The sequence below is a fragment of the Aquarana catesbeiana genome, linkage group LG12 (genome assembly GCF_042186555.1).
Source record: "Aquarana catesbeiana isolate 2022-GZ linkage group LG12, ASM4218655v1, whole genome shotgun sequence".
NCBI classification, from domain to species: Eukaryota; Metazoa; Chordata; class Amphibia; order Anura; family Ranidae; genus Aquarana; species Aquarana catesbeiana.
The window spans coordinates 207,904,982-207,925,432 of NC_133335.1; the positions used below are offsets into that span (position 1 = coordinate 207,904,982).

Genomic DNA, 20,451 nt, shown 5'->3' on the forward strand with positions numbered 1-20,451 from the left:
TTTATCAGGAACACATTTTCTAATATTTATGGACTCTTTTGGCTGAACTTTTATCTATATATAATTTGTTCTTGTTCACCATTAATCACTGGTTTGTTGTAATTACTATAATTTACATGTCATTTTATAACATATAGTGCACTTTTGATTGTATTGAGTCACTTTTATTTAATTTTGAAGTATTTTCTGTCTATTTGCTGGCCATTAAGAGATGGCTCGAGCCTAACCCACTGTTTTTATACCCTTTACCATTTACACACACAGCGCTACACTATATATATTTTTTGCTACCAGTTATTACAAACGGCTGCTATAGCCGCTAGCGATAATCACTGTCCCCTGGGGGGAGGGGGCTTCCCAACTCTCCCGTGGAGAAAAGACAATTGCCGATTTCCCTGTCAGCACTTTCTGTGTTGATGGGGGAATGTTGCAAATTTCTTTCCTGCAACCCGTGGTTGCAGAAAAAAAAATCTGCACCATATATTGCCGGCCTTAGGGATTACATCCACTTGGAGTGATTTGGATATTGTTTGTGAGTGCTGCGTGGGAATATTATCAGGGTCTAACCTACATAGGATATTTTTTTATATTCTCTTTAGCGTTGAAAAGCTGCTTGGTTGGTTTAATAAACTGAGTCTGGGGACTGCTGCAAATGTTCTTATATACTTTCTGTAAAGTGCTTCTTGCTGCTGAGTGTATAAGAGATAACACAAAGAGGAAATAGAGTCCTAGCTGACATGAAATGCGTTAGATATTCCATATCATGCTATGAGGCTTGAGAAAATGTATGCTAAATATTCTGCAGTAGTCATATGGTACTTTTTAAAGCTGGACTCCAGGCAAACATCTAAAAACACAGATAAAATACATATAAGGAGAACTGTTTTTCCTGCCAAAGGATTTATATTTCTGTTCATCCTATTCTGGGTATAACACAACCCTGTCGCACAGCACTAGGCGGATGACACTACTTCTCTGTTACAGTTATGGAATGCAATGGTGTCAACTCCCTGCCCCCAGCCTGCTGATTGCACAGTAAAGGAGCAGATGCAGAATAATGAGGTCATGGGGCTGATTTACTAAAAGCAAATAGGCACTTTGCAAGGGAATTCGAATGAGATAAAGCTCTGCTTACATCAAACATCTGATCACATGCAAACAAAGATGCTTTTTTTTGTCCTTGCACATGACCGGGTATTCTTTTGAAAAGTGAAACTTCATCATATTTACTAAGCTCTTGGGTAAACTCCATTGCAACTTCCCTTGTACAGTGGAACCTTGGATTACGAGCATAATTTGTTCCAGGAGAATGCTTGTAATCCAAAACACTCGCATATCAAAGCGAGTTTCCCCATAGAAGTCAATGGAAACGAAGATAATTTGTTCCGCATTGACTTCTATTACATGCAATACCGCAAGTGGCCAGAGGTGGGGGGGGGGCGCCGGAGAGCCTTGGAAATACTCGGGGACAGCTCAGCTGAACTCAGAAAGCCTCGGAAACACTCAGGAATGGAGTATTTCTGAGTATTTCCGCGTGGTTCCGAGTATTTCCGAACATCTCCGAACTGTCCTGAGTGTCCCCAGCGCCCCCGCACCTCTGGCCAAATGCAGTACTGCACACCCTATTTTCTTGAATTCTGCTCGTTTTGCGAGATAACACTTGCAAACCGAGTCAGAATTTAAAAAAAAAAAGTTGCTCGTCTTTCAAAACGCTCGTTAACCGCGTTACTCGTAAACCAAGGTTCCACTGTAAAGCGTATAACCTTCAGTAAATTACTTTATATCTTGGATCACTCTGCTGTCCATTTCTATCAGCACATTTGTGGAGCATTTTTGATTGGCCCTATCCTCTCTTCAATTTTTAATTTTTTTTAGTTGCATTAACAAACAAATTCATGAATACATAGTTATGTCATTTATCTACAGAGAAGTACAGCCAAAGCTTTTTCTGTACTTCTGTGGATTACAGGAGTTTGGTTCATTCTGCTCTCCTGTGACCCGTTTTCAGCAAACGGCCAGAAGCCCGCTGTTGGCTGACATCACAGAGCCGGTCCAGGCTCGGAAAAGATCAATAACCGCCCACATGCCTAGACCGGCACCCGACTCAGCCTATCAGCGAGCCCGCTGGCTGCTCCCGCCCTCTCCACAGGTCAGCGCTCCAGTGAGCGGTGATTGACAGTCACCAGCTCTCTGCTCAGGGAGCTCAGAGAACCAAGCAATCTGCAGTGTTTGATCGCTCAATTCTCAGTCTAAAGTCCCATACACACTATTAGATTTTCTGCAGATTTTTGTCTTCAGATTTACCAAAACCATGTAGTGCAAGGGCCTGCCTGATTGCATACAAATTGAAACTCTTAAGGTTTGACCTCATATTATATGGTTTTAGTAAATCTGAAGACAAAAATCTGCAGATAATCTAATAGTGTGTATGGGAAATTAAAGCCAGCAGGGGACAGATGCAGCATCCACCTAGGTAAGTATTATTAAAAAAAAAACTAAAAAACATTCCCATACTTCTCTTTTAACTGTGCAAAAATGAAATTCAATGACTCACAGAAACCAATCAGATCTCAGCTCTCTGTATGTTATCATAGTCAGAACTGCAATCGATGCTTTCTGATTGGCCACTGTGGGTTACCATGTTTTGTGTCTTGCTCTTTGCTTTCCTAAATAAAAAAAACATAGATTTTCAGAGGCAATAGGTTAAACATCATCATTATGAGGAGACACAGTACCTGAGATAATAACCATATGAAAAAGTGAATAAAGTGGGACCCGAAAAAAACCCACATTAAGAGTATGATCCTCCAGTCTACAACCCACTTAGCCTTGGCCAAATACAAAACCATGTCAAGTCCCCATGGCCAGGCACTGCCATTAATCCAACTGGACCAGACTATTTTTTTTTGTAAACACAATGAAGGTAGCTCTCCTTTGAAAAGAAGATATTCCAAACAATATATACAGATTGAAGTCAGATTATTTACACCATCATTTATAAGAAAGGTCCTTATCCATTGATGATCTTCTGACTGATGTATCCAGGCATAGTGTACAGGATGAGGACCAGGAAAACGGTCAGTATAGCGATGATTAGTAGGGCAATGATGTACTTCTTGTATTTCTTCCAGATGAAGAAAACAAATGTTTTTAGGGGGTTCACGAACCAGTTGAACGAGGTTTTGGGGCGGCTGAAAGAAAAACAGAAAATTCCTTATAATTTTCATGCATACTGTATATAAATCATTGGGTGTGTATAGTGTTCTAAGCAGTAGAAGCAAGAGGGTGAGTTATATTTCCAATGGTGGTCCTCTGGTCTGATGCTTGTACTTGGAGCAGAACCGCTGTTATGCCGCATACACATGATCGGATTTTCCAACAACAAATGTTGGATGTGATCTTGTTGGTGGAAAGTCCGACCGTGTGTATGCTCCATCGAACATTTGTTGTTGGACTTTCCGCCAACGAATGTTGGCTAGCAGGTTCTCAAATTTTCCGTCAACAAATTTTTGTTGTCGGACTTTCTGATCGTGTGTGTACACAAGTCTGTCGCACAAAAGTCCACGCATGCTCGGAATCAATGCTTACCAAACACAACATTAGCAGAAGGCGCCCAAAGGGTGGCGCATGACTATTAAACTTCTTTTTTATCGGCTCGCCGTACGTCTTGTACGTCACTACGTTCGTAATTGTTGGCTGACATTTGTGTGACCGTGTGTATGCAAGACAAGTTGGAGCCAACAACCTTCAAACAAAATTCCATGGTTTTGTTGTCGGAAAGTCCGATCGTGTGTACGAGGCATTACTCATCACCAGTGACAACGAACACAAACTTTGATATAGTGGCATTGTCAAATAAATGACTACTAATACACGCATAAAGAGGCATCAGTGGCTTTCCACCTAGAAGGGAAAACTAGTGATGTTTTCAAAAATGGGAAGAAATTTGGCTGCTGTATGTAGCATAAATCCGCTTATTAAAGAAGAAGTCTAATGCCGCGTACACACGATCGGAAATGCCACCAGCAAAACTCCGATGAGAGCTTTTTGTCAGAAAATGCGACCGTGTGTATGCTCCATCGGTCTTTTGCTGGCGGAATTCCAGCCAGCAAAAGATTGAGAGCATGTTCTCTATTTTTCGTTAGGGAAAAGTACCTATCCGAAAATGCGTTTGTCTGTATGCAATTCGGACGCACAAAAAAATCATGCATGCTCGGAAACAATTTGACGCATGCTCGGAAGCCTTGAACTTAATTTTCTCGGCTCGTCGTAGTGTTGTACGTCACCGCGTTCTTAACGGTCGTAAGATCAGAGAAATTTTGTGTGACCGTGTGTATGCAAGGCAAGCTTGAGCGGAATTCCGTCGGAAAAAACATCCAAGTTTTTTTTTGACGGAAATTCCGATCGTGTGTTCGCGGCATTATAGATAAAAAAAAAAAGGCAGATGAGCAGTACTTTCATTTTTAGGTATGTTAGAAACAGGGAAACACAGGAAATGCAGTTCCAGCACCTCAAGCGCAAATGTATGTAATGAATAGGGATGGGGGTGTGCTGGAGGGTGATGCTATTGTTGCTAGCTGCTGGGTGAACTATTGTTGCTGGCAAGGTTTATAGTTGCTGGTAGGGGGTCTATTGTTGCTGAGGGGGTCTTATGTTGCCGGGGTGGGGGGCAATTGTTGCTGGGGGATCTGCTGTTGAGGGAAGGGCCTGTTGTTGCTGGCCTAGTGGATCCATTGATGTTAGCTAATGGGAAATCTATTGTTGCTGGCGGAGGCCTATAATTGCTGAGGTGGATCTATTGTTGCTGGGGAGCAGTGGCCACTGGCGGGTTTTTTTTGGGGGGGCGGCAAACAACCCCCCCCCCCCAGTGACACTAAAACAGCCCCCACCACCACCCGCTGTCCTTACCCTGGATGTGGGTGGTGAGAGTGTGGCGGGGTCAGGGAAAGCTGCTCCGGTGTCCTCACCTGGAGCAGCTTCCACGGTATCCCCCCTCCACTCCTCCCAGCGCTAGACGTCCAACAGGATCGCCTGTTGTTTTGGCAAATCGGGAAACAGGTTTCATACTTGCTTCCCGATTGGCTGGGAGGAGGACCAGGGTTGCAACAGAGAATTTTTATTCTCTGTTGCAACACACCAGGGTGGGCTCCAGATGCAATGCTCTGCGTCCCGAGTCCACCCTATTTTGAAGCCTATTAGATCTATTGCTCTAATCAGGTGCTTCAAAAACTGGCCGCTCTATTCATATGCCCGGTGACCTAAAAGGGGCCGGACACTAGAATAGGGGGGCGGCCGTCAGAGCACAGGCTCTGTGCTCTGACCCCCCCCCCCCTCACTGGAGTGCTGGGTTGTGGAGGGGGCGGGAGCGGCTGGCTCAGGCTGTCAGCGGCTCGCTGAGAGGCTGAGCCAGGTGCCGGTCCAGGGTTGTGGGTGGATCCCTACATTATTGTTGCGATCTTGCACCAGCCTGGACTGGCTTTGTGATGTCAGCCAACAGCGGGCTTCAGAACGAACTGCACTCCTGTGATCAACAGGAGAAGAACAGCCAAACAAGCTTTGGCTGTACTTCTCCTTTAAATTAAAAAGTTTTTGTGCCCGAAGTTCAGCTTTAACTCTGCACAACAGTCACAGTATGCAACTCAGATTTGTACAATGCCGATGGTTAATGAGGAAAAGTAAAGTCCTGTTTGAATATAAGATGCACTTATTCCTACATTCACTGACTTATAAACTGACAGAATTTTACAAATGATTATAAGGCACAGCTCATTACACCTGCACAACTTACACAGCTCATTACACACATTTATGAATTTAAGTGTTAAAAACAAGAGCGAAAGCAGGAATTCATATGCAATGGTTTGAAATGTAAAGCACACTGTAGCAATAATTAATTAGATATTGACAAAAAGATGACAAGCATTAATACAGACAAGTTCTGTGTAACTGCTCCTGAGATGCCGGGATAATTATTAGGCTTAAAGTGAGCCTATGCTTTGCCAATGTAGGGCAAGCAACAGGTGCCCTTAAGGCTGGGTTCACATATCTGTGATTTGAATTCGGGTTTAATGCAGGCGAGTGTGGCCAACTCTCAATGGAGCCGGTTCACACATGTCTGGGGCGGCTGCAATCCTCATTAAAAAAGGGTCCTGTACATGTTTGGGTCCGGTTCAGGTGCAACAGACACGCACCGGACCCCAGGCACGAACCCGCAGCTGCACATATGTGAAACCGGCCTAAAGTGGAACTAAAGGTTCTTTTTTTTTTTTTTTAATGGCTAGCAGGTAGAATTATATGGCAGAAGAGACTCTGTATGTTTCTTCTGCCAACTGCCGCATGCGCAGCTTAATTTAAACTCCCTGCATGCCAGGATGAAGTACCGCTTATACATATCCTAATTCTTCTGGCCTGTCACATGACATCCTTGAGTCATCCCCCTGGGGTGGTCATTGGCAGTCTTCAATGCTGCTGAGAACAACCCTGAACTACCCTAACATTATGGCTTTAGCGTTGCTCTACGCAGTACTGCATAGCTCCCAACTGTCCCTGATTTTGAGGGACTGTCCCTGATTTGGAGCAATGTCCCTCTGTCCCTCATCCCTCCTCATTTTTCCCTCATTTTGGTCTGATCTATATAGTTGTATATAAAATGCACTTTTTATCTATCAAAAAGTGTTTTCCAGTGCTAAACCTTTCATCTGATTCCTAAATTGCTGCATTTGTAAATTCCAAAAGCCAATATAAAGGAATATTAGTGGTAAAAAAAGCACTTGTGGGTTTAACCAATCTTGTTTTTTTTGTACAATTCTCCTTTAAGGGGGCGTGACAGGGGGCGTGTCCTATGCCTGCCTACCTTTGCTGATAGGTGTCCCTCATTCCCATCTCAAAAAGTTGGGAGGTATGATACTGTAGGGCCCAGGCTAACATGGTGACGCACCCCAAGGCAGCCTGGACTCACAGGAAAAGGGGTGAATGCCGCCGGCTGTCAGTCAACCCAGAAAAGACCGCATTGGAGACAAGATGAGCTTTTCAGTTAGGGCTGCTTTTTTAACATTTTCTAGCATGCCTGGATATTTGATTAAGCTGAATTTCCACTTTAAGACCCCTTTCACACCGAGGGCGTTTTGCAGGCGCTATAACGTTAAAAATAGCGCCTGCAATCCACCCTCAAACAGCTGCAGCATTGTCTCCAGCGAGAAAGCCCGAGGGCTTTCACACCAGAGAGGTGCGCTGACAGGACGTCAGGAAAAGTCCTGTCAGCAGCTTCTTTGGAGCGGTGAAGCGGTGTGTTTACCGCTCCTCCACCGCTGCTCCCCATTGAAATCAATGGGGCAGCGCTGGGATACCGCCGGCAAAACGCTGCTATTGCGGTGCATTGCGGGCGGTTTTAACCCTTTCTCGGCCGCTAGCGGGGGGTAAAAGCCGCTAGCAGCCGAAATGTGCCGCAAATCCGACGGTAAAACGCCGCTATAAATAGCGGCGTTTTACCTCCGACGCTATAGGCGGCTCGGTGTGAAAGGGGTCTAACTGTCCAACATCCTGCTGCCAATACCCATCTTCCCTTCACTCCACTGCAACCCGGTTTGCCTGCAAAACCAATGAACTGCCCGCTACATCTGGGTATCAGGGGAACATGCGACTCTCTCCTCTTCCATTCATGATGCAAAGTGGGTGGCCTGGGCAGCAATTTGGCTGGCCTGAACACTGTCACATGGGAAGGGAAAGAACACTTTGCCTTGTTTAAAATCCAATCAGACCAGCTTGGAGCTTACACGGGGCTGGCAAAATGATACCATCACTAATACATACTTGGGTTTGTCCAGAGGTTCTGGCTCCTTGCGTGCAAGGCCCACTGGACTCTTCTCTGCCTCTTCCACGGTCAGTAGCTGGAACTCTGCTTCAACTTTCCCCTATAGCAAAAAAAAAAAAAAAAAAAAGAGGCTTTGTTATCATATATTATGCCACGTACACACGGTCGGATTTTCTGGCGGGAAATGTTGGATGTGAGCTTGTTGTCGGAAAGTGAGACCGTGTGTAGGCTCCATCGAACATTTGCTGTCGGACTTTCCGCCAACAAATGTTGGCTAGCAGGTTCTCAAATTTTCCACCAACAAAACTTTGTTGTCGGAAAGTCCGATCGTGTGTACACAAGTCTGCGCACAAAAGTCCACGCACAAAAGTCCACGCATGCTAAGAAGCAGAAGCGGCCGGTCTTGTAAACTAGCGTTCATAATGGAGAATTAACATTCGTGACATGGCAAATTAGGAAATCTCCAAATGCAGCGCACAATTCTCTTCTTCTTTAATGGGATAATAATGAAGCTGCTTTGCTGGTGATACTGATGGAGTTATTGCAAACACATTTTCAAAGGCTTTTTTTCCCAAGTGATATCAAGAATAATAAAAATAGCGCAAAATAAAAAAAATGCAAAAAGAAAAGTGCAAATCAACACTCACCAAACTTCTACTAACACGAAATTTGCAGAAGGAGCCCAAAGGGTGGCGCTAAAAAACCACGTTGTCTAGTACCTCACTGTGTTCGTAATTGTTGGCCAACATTTGTGTGACTGTGTGTATGCAAGACAAGTTGGAGTCAACAACCTTCGAACAAAAATCCACGGTTTTGTTGTCGGAAAGTCCGATCATGTGTACGAGGCATTAGTCTTAAAAGTTAAATAAAATGGCTTTTGGGTAATTTTGCTAAACCTGGTGATTCATAAGTTGAACTCTTTTATGTCACTTTTTTCAAAAATATGTATAAGCTCTTTTGTTTAGAAATTAATGTGTAATACAGGGTGCTTTCATGCTCCCAGTGCATTCTGGGCCTGCTAAAATGACCACCCAACAATAGCTACTAACTTGCAAAGTGATACACTGACTGGTACCCCATTCAGTGCCCATTGAACAAGGTTCAGGGAGGAAGTGTACCCCCTCATTTGTGCCGTTCAGCTGTGTGTATTCTGATTCATCAGTAGGGTATCTCTCATATTTACCGTCTAAATGTTGTACATATTCTGTATTTGGTGTTTACCTGGCTCAAAAGAAATTTGGAAAATGTTTAATATTTAGAAAATATGTACAAAACTTTATCTAGTCCCTTTAAAGAATCAGCTGCAGAACAAATAAAATAGGAGGGTAACATTTTCCCAGAAACAAACAGGTTATGACCCACCCCCTCCTTCACCCACTTCCACCTCCATCTCTTATAAGCCCTCAAAAAAGGGCCATCTCAGGGGGACAGTGCCTTGAAAAAGTATTCATACTGTACACCTTGAAAGTTTCCACATTTTGTCAGGTTACAACCAAAAACATAAATGTATTTTATTGGCATTTTATGTGAAAGACCAACACAAAGTGGCACATAATTGTGAAGTGGAAGGAAAATGATAAATGGTTTTCAACATTTTTTACAAATAAATATCTGAAAAGTGTGGCGTGCATTTGTATTTAGCCCCCTTTACTCTGATACCCCTAACTAAAATCTAGCGGAACCAATTGCCTTCAAAAGTCACCTAATTAGTAAATAGAATCCACCTGTGTGTAATTTAATCTCAGTAGAAATACAGCTGTTCTGTGAAGCCCTCAGAGGTTGGTTAGAGAACCTTAGTGAACAAACGGCATCATGAAGGCCAAGGAACACATCAGACAGGTCAGAGATAAAGTTGTGGAGAAGTTTAAAGCAGGGTTAGGTTATAAAAAATATCCCAAGCTTTTTGAACATCTCATGGAGCACTGTTTAATCCATCATCCGAAAATGGAATGAGTATGGCACAATTGCAAACCCACCTAAACTGACAGGCAGAGCAAATAGAGCATTAATCATAGAAGCAGCCAAGAGGCCCATGGTAAATCTGGAGGAGTTGCAGAGATCCACAGCTCAGGTGGGAAAATATGTCCACTGGACAACTATTAGTAGTGCACTCCACAAATCTGGCCTTTATGGAAGAGTGGCAAGAAGAAAGCCATTGTTGAAAGAAAGCCATAAGAAGTCCCGTTTGCGAGAAGCCATGTGGGGGACACAGCAAACATGTGGAAGAAGGTGCTCTGGTCAGATGAGACCAAATTAAACTTTCTGGCCTAAAAGCAAAAAGCTATGTTTGGCGGAAAACTAACACTGCACATCACCCTGAACACACCATCCCCACTGTGAAACATGGTGGTGGCAGCATCATGTTGTGGGGATGCTTTTCTTCAGCAGGGACAGGAAAGCTGGTCAGAGTTGATGGGAAGATGGATGGAGCCAAATGGATGGATGGACGGAGCCAAATACAGGGCAAACTTAGAAAAAAAACTGTTAAGGGTAGCAAAAGACTTGAGACTGGGGCGGAGGTTCATCTTCCAGCAGGACAACGGCCCTAAACATACAGCCAGAGCTACAATGGAATGGTTTAGATCAAAGGATATTCACGTGTTGGAATGGCCCAGTCAAAGTCCAGACCTAAATCCAATTAAGAATCTGTGGCGAGACTTGAAAATTGCTCTTCACAGACGCTCTCCATCCAATCTGACAGAGCTTGAGCTATTTTGCAAAGAAGAATGGGCAAAAGTGTCCCTCTCTAGATGTGTAAAGCTGGTAGAGACATCCCCAAAAAGACTTGCAGCTGTAATTGCAGTGAAAGTTGGTTCTACAAAGTATTGACTCCGGGGGCTGAATACAAATGTACCCCACACTTTTACATATTTATTTGTAAAAAATTTGGAAAACCATTTATCATTTTCTTTCCACGTCACAATTATGTGCCACTTTGTGTTGGTCTATCATATGAATATGAATACTATTTCAAGGCACTGCATCTCCAGTGAAGGAATTGGACAATATACTTTTTAATGGAGGCTAACTTCAAAGGTAGGACCAGCAAAGTTTCAACCCAGGGAGACGACAATGTAAGCAGCAATGGGGAGATTTTAAGTGTAGATTTGAGGAATGTGTTTATTTAAAATATATATATATATATATATATATATATATATATATATATATATATATATATATATATATATATATATATATATATGGGAATACAGTTAGGGCACACTGAATGGACTCCTATATGGGGCATGACCAAGTCTTGTTAACTATAATGCTTCTGCAGTGGAAACAAATTATAAAGAACTTCTTTGGTTGCCCAGCCATCTTGCTTGTGCGGCCCTAGGCCACTCTCCCAACTGCTTCTGTGGTTGCCCAGAATAAGGTGTATTCTATCACATATGATGGTCCTGTCTGGTAACCCAGGGCTTATAGTCATAGCTATACCGACTCCTTTGCATTCTTCACCAAAATACAGCTTCCTAAGAACTGGGTAAGGCACTCCTAAACGTAAAACCTGAGGGTATCTCAAAGCATCAATTTACACTTGTCCTGATGGTCACAAAATGAACAATCACCAATATACATGGTTGCCTTAGCATGGCCTGAGGCCAATTATAAGCTGAACTCTTATGTCACTTGGTTAAAGCTAATTATAGTAATTATCGTTAACTTAGTTAAGTTAAAAATAGATTGCGTTGGACTCTGATCAATGACTAAATTGGTGACAAAGCTTCAGGGCACCATGCCTGAATTCAAAAAGGTCAGGGAACTTTAAGTCTCACAATTTTTTCCTGCCTTCTCGTACGGACATGAGTGTCACACTCCAACAACTACACGTGGGTAGCTTAAAACCCCTACTGTCCATTCCTACCTGTTCTTTCCTTTCCCCTTCCCCTTCTTCCTGACCACTTTTTTCTTCTTTTCTTCTGCAGGTTGCAAAAAACAAGATAATCCGATCTCTCTGATGCATATACTGTGAGTTCCTTGCATCCCCAAACCTTACCTAAATAAATTACTGATACTATTGACCTCTGGCAACTTCTGTAACTTTGAAAACTTTATTTAATAAAAAAAATAAGACAAGAATTTTTTTTTTTTTTTTTTTTTTTTTATGAAAAAGGCTCTACATTCCCTTTTAATGAGCAGGATGTTACATTCTCTCAAGAGAAATCAGAGGACCGGTTGATTCTGTTCTACATCAAGCTATGTATCACCGCTCAGCACCCTACAATTTGCTGTATTGTTCAATTATATTGCAGAGAAGTCAAATCCAATTGTAGCTTTGATCTTATATGGGCTAGCTGGGAAAATCCGTCTGATACTGGGTAAAAATGGGGCAGGGATTGACGTTTTCCTGATCTGAGATTCTAAAATGTATGAATAAAAGCTTAAATCTCCTCTGAGTGCTGGCGTCAGTCTCTTTGAGGTGTGATAATCCTCAAACAAAAAGGTATTTCTGTCCATGACCTAGCTGCAATGGATGCATGTGAAGTTAGTAATGATGGAGCGCATCACCATTGTGAGAATGTCCTCAGTAGCGGGGCCTCTGGGTATGTGTGGCTAACAGAGTAAGAAGACACAGTTGCTGTTCCTAAAGCATTTGTGAACTCAATCACCATATAAGCTTTAACATGTCTAAAATTTGTTGAAATCTACAGCTTTCATTAATTGAATGTAAAATACAGTATGTTGTAAATAAAGCTTAAAAAAAAATAATAATAAAAGTGATTCTGCCATGAAGGTCCTTGTCAGGCACTTCCTGTTATAGGGTGACAACGCTCTGTCCCTGTCCCACAGTTCTGACCCTGCATGGTCTCCCTGGTATGCGTCCAATAGAAAATGCAAGTGGCTGTTTCAACACACATTACACAAACACGGTCCGCTGTTGTTAAGGCCCTTTTCACACTGGGGCGGTGCGGGGGCCTGCGGTAAAACGGCGCTATTTTTAGCACCGCTTTACTGTCATTTTAGCGACGCTATTCGGCCACTAGCAGGGCGAGTTAACCCCTGCTAGCGGCAGAAAAAGGGTTAAAACCGCCCGCAAAGCGCCGCTGCAGCGGTGCTTTGCCGGCGGTATAGCCACGCTGCCCCATTGATTTCAATAGGCAGGAGCGGTGAAGGACCGCTCCAAAGATGCTGCTTGCAGGAGTATTTTTAACGTCCTGCAAGCGCACTGCTCCAGTGTGAAAGCCCTCGGGCTTTCACACTGGAGACACAGCAGCGGCTGTTTCAAGCACTTTGCAGGCGCTATTTTTAGCGCTGTAGCGCCTGCAAAGCGCCCCAGTGAGAAAGGGGTCTTACATCAGGAAACTCCCCCTGAGAGATGCCATTCAGGCATCGCTGGAGTGCATGTAGACAGGAAGTGTCTGCAAACAGGCTGCATAAGATCAACCATACTGAGATGTAACAAGGGATGATAAAAGTTAAAAAAAGATAAAAAAGGAAAAAACCTTATACACTGTGCTTTAGCGAACTACATGCCATTCAGCTAGGGTTTATATCTACTTTCCAAGGGAAACGGTAATGGTCTATGGTCAATTTTTATGTTATACTTGTTTTCTTTTTTACCCGTAATATGTATACAATCTTTTTTTTTTTACAAATAAACATTTGATACATGAAAAAGGATTTCCAGAGCACCACAGGTTATCAAAATTTACAGCACAGCAAATAAAGCTTGTTTTTAGGCACCCTTTATGTTAGGTAAACTTTTGATTAACCAGTTAAAGACTGCCCTATAGCAGATTTACTGCTACAGGGCAGCCCTACTTTGCAGGATCACATATATAGATACATATACATATTTTTGTAAATATTTTATTCTATCTTTTCATGTGACAACACTGAAAAAATGACACTTTGCTACAATGTAAGGTAGTGAGTGTACAGCTTGTATAACAGTGTAAATTTGCTGTCCCCTCAAAATAACTCAACACACAGCCATTAATGTCTAAACCTCTGGCAACAAAAGTGAGTACACCCCTAAGTGAAAATGCGTGAAAAGGCTGGAGAAAGAGAAAAACCTTTGTTTAATATTTTTCTTTTGAGTCCTGATTATAATTAATATAGAAAATAGCTACAAAATCATTATTCAATCTCTTCAAACTAGATGTTAACCCTAACCGGGTGATATTTAGTTTGCTAAAGCACTGTGTTTCATAAAAGCTATTTTTTCCCCCTTTAAATAAATAAATACTGTATTCATCAATTATTCTTCCTTTGTTGCAGCTCAATGCTGCTGATCTCCTGCAGCTTTTTTGCAGCCACTTCTACATACAATTGGGGTGATTTGCGGGCCTGCCTGTACAATGGATGTGGTTTTTCCTTGACTTACCGCCAGAATGTAGACATTTCCACTGGTATCAGTATACTGCACATCCTCTATCCTAACATGTTTCCTCTTCTTCTTCTTTTTCTTGCTTTTTTCCTCCGCCTCCCGTTCCTCCCTCTCGATGTCCTCCTCACTCTTGAGCTTGACAAATGGCCACCAGCCTTTCATGCGCTTATTTCTAAAGATGGAGAAGCGCGGAATGGCTTTGTCCTTGGCCATCTTGATGGTGCATTGTTGAGACGTCTTTGCTCCTCGCACCATGTCGCTTAATTTCAGTTCAATCGATCCTGAAATATGAAAATTCGTTTTTGTTGATCCAATAAGTATTGTCTGTACTGAACCCAATCCAATTCCAGCAGAAGTAAATTGCAGATGGGAAAATGAAAGCAGACATCTAATTTATTTTTCTCAGTTTCATACAAAGTCTTGTGATATAATAAAAAAACAAACTACAGGTTAAACCAATTTGAAAAAGATAACTGACCTGTGCCTTGTCTAACATACGCTTTTTACTTTTATCCCCAATTATGTCTCAAATAAATTGCTAGAGGTAACTTACATTAGTACTTACACTTTTGTTTTTTAAAGCTCCACTGAACTTTCAGTTTAAGGGAAGGTTCACATACCCTTTATTACCAAGAGTATTGGGACACCTGCCGCACATGAACTTTAATGGCATCCCAGTCCAAGTTTGTAGGGTTCAATATTGAGTTGGCCCCTCATTTGCAGCAATAACAGCTTCAACTCTTCTGGGAAGGCTGTTCACAAGGTTTAGGAGTGTGTCTATGGGAATGTTTGACCATTCTTCCAGAAGTACATTTGTGAGGTAAGGCATTGATGTTGGACAAGAAGGCCTGGCTCACAGTCTTCACTCTAATTCATCCCAAAGGTGTCCTATCGGGTTAAGGTCAGGACTCTGCACAGGCCAGTCAAGTTCCACCATCCAAAACTCACTCATCCATGTCTTTATGGACCTTGCTTTGTGCACTGATCCAAATCATTTGGTGGAGGGGAAATTATGGTTTGGGGTTGTTTTTCAGGGGTTGGGTTTGGCCCCTTAGTTTCATTGAAGGGAACTCTTAAGGCGTCAACATATCAAGACATTTTGGACAATTTCATGCTCCCAACTTTGTGGGAACAGTTTGGGGATGGCCCCTTCCTGTTCCAACATGACTGTGCACAAAGCAAGATCCATAAAGACATGGATGAGTGAGTTTGGGGTGGAGGAGCTTGAAAGCCCTGCACAGAGTCCTTACCTCAACCTTTGGGATGAATGAGAGTGGAGACTGTGAGCCAAGCCTTCTCATCCAACATCAGTGCCTGACCTCACAAATGCGCTTCTGGAATAATGGTCAAACATTCCCGTAGACACACACCTAAACCTTGTGGACAGCCTTCCCAGAAGAGTTGAAGCTGTTATAGCTGCAAAGGGTGGGCCAACTCAATATTGAACCCTACAGACTAAGACTCTGGGATGCCATTCAATTTCATGTGTGTGTAAAGACAGGCGTCCCTTCATCTGCGTGTAAAGGCAGGCATCCCTGCGTTTTTTCAAAGGAGTCCGGGGCGGTTTTGTTCAGTGGTTCAGGTGTGAAATTTCACTTGAAATTGCATGTGAACCGAACTAACAAACGTACATGACTCTTTTTAAAAATGCACAGATATGTGAACTGCTTTCATAGAGAAGGCTGCCGGGGGGGGACGTGACTGCCAGGGGGCACGTGGGGACAGGGTGCTTTGGGGCAGGGGGGCACCCCCATGTTGAGGATATGTGCCCTGGTATGGTTCAGGAAGGGGAGGGGTACTTGCTTATCCTCCTCCTTTTCTGACCTACTGGGCTGCATGCTCGGATATGGGTCTGGTGTGGATATATGGGGAGACCCCACACCATTTTTTGTTTGTTTTTTTAACAGGAATTTCACCAGGCCCTTGGTATGCATTGGGGGGGACTCCCAATTTCATAATTTTTAAATGCCGGCATGTTTTTTTTTACATTCAGCTGTCAGCTGTCTTAAATCTGCCAACAAGGGTTTCTCCACCAAATACTAAGTCATGTTTTGCATGTGGATCAAATATTTAGTTTACTCACTGAATTGCAACTCAATTTATAACATTTGTATCGTGTGTTTTTTCTGGATTTTTGGTTGATATTCTGTCTCTATCATTTTAAATACACCTATGATAAAAATTATAGACCCTTTATTTCTTTGTAAGTGGGCAAACTTACAAAATATGCAGGGGATCAAATAATTATTTTCTCCATGGTACTTTTTTATATACACATTTGCAAATGTTATTACTATATCTTCTATTCAAAGTAACTTTTTTTTTTTTTTTTTTTTTTTAGGTTAAGATACAATTCATAAAGTCCCATTTGCATCTTTTTAATACAGTCATGACGTATGGTAAAATCTTAGAAAAATCCAAGTTAGACCATAAGTTACATACCTAAAAAGTCATTGGCAGATATACGGTCATAGTCCCACACCTGGAGCGCTAGCACAGCTGGCTCACGAAATTCGGACTCTTCTAAGGAAAAAATGGACTCTTTCTTCTTGTATGTGATCTCCTTCTCTGTGGGGAGGTAGTCAAACCGATACACAAACCTCCAGTTGAAGTTTCCCTCCCCAGTGAGGGAGTTAAAATGTACATCAGTTTCTTGCTTTTCACCCTCCAATCCTCTTATCCATCTAAAGAAAAAAAGCAATGTCTTTACCAGTAACAACTACAATCTAAGTCTGTAAATCCATTTGCTGCAACGTTGGGCACCAGCCATATGAATCTGACGTATTACAATTTTATCTCCAGAGAAAAAAAATAACTTTCAGCCCAATAAATACACTGTAAATTTACTTATGTCAAGACATGCAAATATCAGATGCAGTGCAGGTAATCGGTGTTGACTTTACAACTGAGTTTCAACATCAGCAAATAATAGAGAGTGTGAAAGCCATAGCACGTACCCCTTCACGTAAATGTCACTAGATGGCTCGCCAGTAAATGGGTTAATATCATCTAGGATGACATCGTCTGTGTTCCAGATGATCACACGCAACTCGTAACTACAGAGAAGAAAAGTCAGGGAGGAGAAGACCAGTTACTGTCAAAGCACTGCTATTAAATAGTGTTAACATTTTATTGACCTTCAAAATAACTACAGAAGCTTAATGAGCAGATGGGGATGGAAGGAAGATGTTCCGTATTTATGTGCTTTAATGAGCTAATTAAATGTATTTATTGGGAATGTGAAATATAGGGGTATAGAAGAGGTACCTTACAGTCACGGTACCATACATTTAAAGGGTACCTGTCTCGATAGATGATAAGTAGGCACCTACAGATGTCTGCATGAATCTTTGGCCTATTTTCAGAGCTCCCCTAGGAGCTAAAAAAAAACTGGGGTGTTCTATTATGTAAGTATAGCTTAAACAATTTTGCTATTCCATGACTCCACATTATGATGTTTTTTGCCCCATGTTTTGCCCCTAAGAAATAGTTTCTTGGCTCCAGTTATGGCTCCAGACCTCAGCAATGTGGAGGATTTTGGAGACATCTTGTTTGCATACCTTACTGGTTCTCGTGGTTTGATGTTGACAGGAGGTGGTGCTGGAACATCCGTTGGAAACAAGTCAATCCACATATGAAGAGATCCCTGAAAGACATATTGAACTCCTTTATATCATGAACTAGGTTGAAGATCGGCCTGTATAATTTCTTAGCATTCTGGAAGGCAACACAAAACTCTTGAAGGAAGGCAAGATTAATTTCAAAATGCAACTGGTTCCAGTTTTTTTGCTCACAGGCAGTACCATTCTGTTCTAATGCCATGAACAACTGTTAGATAGATTCCCTGAATCAAAACGTTCAACCTTAACATTCTTGTGACAGCAAAAGCACCGGTAGAAACCGACTGCAGCATTTACTAATGTGGTACTGTACAGCCCCCCATGCTGCACCTTGCTCACACTTGGCATATTCGGCAGGGTTCAAAATTGCACTGGGAGACCTCAATGGGTTTCCAGTCCATTGCCTTAACCATTCGCACAGTGTGCACCAAACCATGAAGTCGGGGCCTTTAAAAGGCTCTGCCCTCACCCAAGATGGCCACAGAGGTCACGATGGTCACCAGCATCCAATCGTACACCTGTTCCCCTGGTGACCGCAGGAAATCATAGAGGAAACAAATTCCTCACGACTTCCTTCCCCTTCTGCATTGCTGCATCAGTCAAGAGCCACCTACAGTGGGGAATACATACTGCGCCTGCCTACAAGCTCTTATCCTGTAAATACTTACTTGATTTTACTGCACATTATTGAGTTTCTTACAGTGTGCATTATGGTACATTAGATAGAACAAGCCTCAATTCCTGGCTGGAGGACATCCAGCATCATAAAGCCATTTTTCTACCCAGGCTGACTGCCCCCTTCAGTTCTTTTGATCATAAATGTTCAGCATCACATGTGAGCGCTACATAGGGCAGTCTGTATGCAAATGCTGTCTGCCTGGGAACACCCATTCCTCCAAACTGACATCCACCCATCAAGGCATTGTGATATTTGCGCATAGGCATGCGCAGGGGGTGTTCCAGGTGTGCCTGGGCACACCCTAATCACTACATGCAGTGCTGATTCCCCCTACTGCCTGGGCTTCGCCATTGTTAACCCCCACCCTGCAGTGCTGCTGGCTTCCCTCCTCTCCTCTCCCCCCAGCTGCTGCAGGGAATGTTTCAGGATGGAGAGTGGGGGAAGGCGCTAGTAAATATGTCATTTACCAGCACCTTCCTTTTCTAAATGAACACAGTGAACACACTCACTCACTGTGTTCATGCATAACTGAAGCATAGTAAACCAAGTTTACTATGCTTCAGTTTGTGAATGAAAAGAAAGCCGTTCAGCACAGAGAACTTCCTTTTCATTCACTGTCCAGTGCAGCTGAGGCTGGAGAGAAAGGCATGCATGTTTGAGCTTTGGGGTGCCCACCCTAATACAATACGCTGCGCACACCTATGTATTTGCGTAATCCCTTCCAACAGCCAGCCCATTTTTTTGCATCAAGCCTGAAGGCCCTTGGGAGCCGAACTGAGGTACAACTGTTTTAAGGAAGCTATGTACAGTAACCTGCCAGCCCTTGCCACCAGTCATGATCTGCCTGCTTTGCAAAGAGAATCCAGTGAGGTCATCACAAAGGTATGTACTGTGATGAAAATAGAAAGGTTTTATTGAAAAAAAGATATAAGCACGTTAATGAAGAAGGTAATAAGGCACCAGGCAAGGCAAAATATAAAATTCAGCTTTAAGCTACATAATGGTTTTACAGGTCGTAGATATGCCGCTGTTTGAAGCTGTCCATCTCACGGAAGATATTAAGTCTATAGTAAGGCAAAAGGAGCTCTAAGCTGACCTGCTTAGACTTTTGTCCCTGAGCTCCCCCTCCGGCCCAAGAATAAAATAGTGGATGAAAGGTGCAATGAGACAATAACGTGCCAAAATAAGTTAAGGTAGTTTTAGTAATGAACACAGCAGTTTATGGCAACCATTAGTAGCTACAGTATATCACTCTGGTGTTTATGGTTCAGATTTATAGAAGAACTTAAGTTCTGATCTTATTTGCATTATGCATTTGCATGACCATGCTGTTAATAAGTGCAAGCATGTTGCATTATTAACTATTCGTATGTGCTGAGGTCTGTCCTGGTCAGAGGTGGCCCGTGCATACAGGGCGCAGGGGCAACGCCCCCCTAATCCATGCGCCTGGCCCCTAATTTACATGCACCCGCCGTCACTGGTCCTTGTCATGAGTATGGAAATTCACATTCCACTGGCAAACCTGACAACCAAAATAACTAGTTGTTAGTGCTTGAGTCTTTCAGTGGAGAGAAACAAAGATTTGTGACCTATGGCACCCCCAGCTTCTTTGTTGTAAGGCATTCTTCAATTAATGCTGCAGACAAGACCACATATTTGCTATACAGGCAACAAAATAGACTAGCTGAGTGAACACAACCCATTCACCTCACAATAGGATGCAGACAAAGCCATGTTTTAAATACATTTGTATGACCCCGACAGCAGTGATGTGCATGGGTATCAGGCTTGCCAACCGTCAGTAAATTTACTGACTGTTTGTAAAAGTCAGTGTAAATATCAAGGGTTGATAATTTGTCATGCTGTGTTGACTTTTATAAGTGTTAACCCGGCAAATTACTTGTTATGGGTATTGTCAGTGTTTCCAGATCATGTTTATACTATTTAAATATCGACTGTCTTAGTATTAATTAGGAGTTCCATCTTTTTTCAGGTTGTCAGTAAA

At 42.6% G+C, this 20,451-nt stretch overlaps 1 protein-coding gene across 1 annotated transcript in view; it reads right to left on the reverse strand.

The window, feature by feature from the left end:
* Positions 1-243: 243 nt before the first annotated feature.
* The window catches only part of LOC141113463 (fer-1-like protein 4), a 218,988-nt gene continuing 198,780 nt past the window's right edge, over positions 244-20,451 (reverse strand). The window contains exons 40-45 of the mRNA XM_073606565.1: positions 17,708-17,793; positions 17,105-17,203; positions 16,590-16,831; positions 14,145-14,428; positions 7,810-7,910; positions 244-3,191 (exon numbers count right to left, since the gene is read on the reverse strand). Of these exons, the coding sequence (XP_073462666.1) occupies positions 3,011-3,191; positions 7,810-7,910; positions 14,145-14,428; positions 16,590-16,831; positions 17,105-17,203; positions 17,708-17,793 (993 nt within the window). The 3' untranslated portion in view covers positions 244-3,010. The remainder of the gene's footprint in view (positions 3,192-7,809; positions 7,911-14,144; positions 14,429-16,589; positions 16,832-17,104; positions 17,204-17,707; positions 17,794-20,451) is intronic.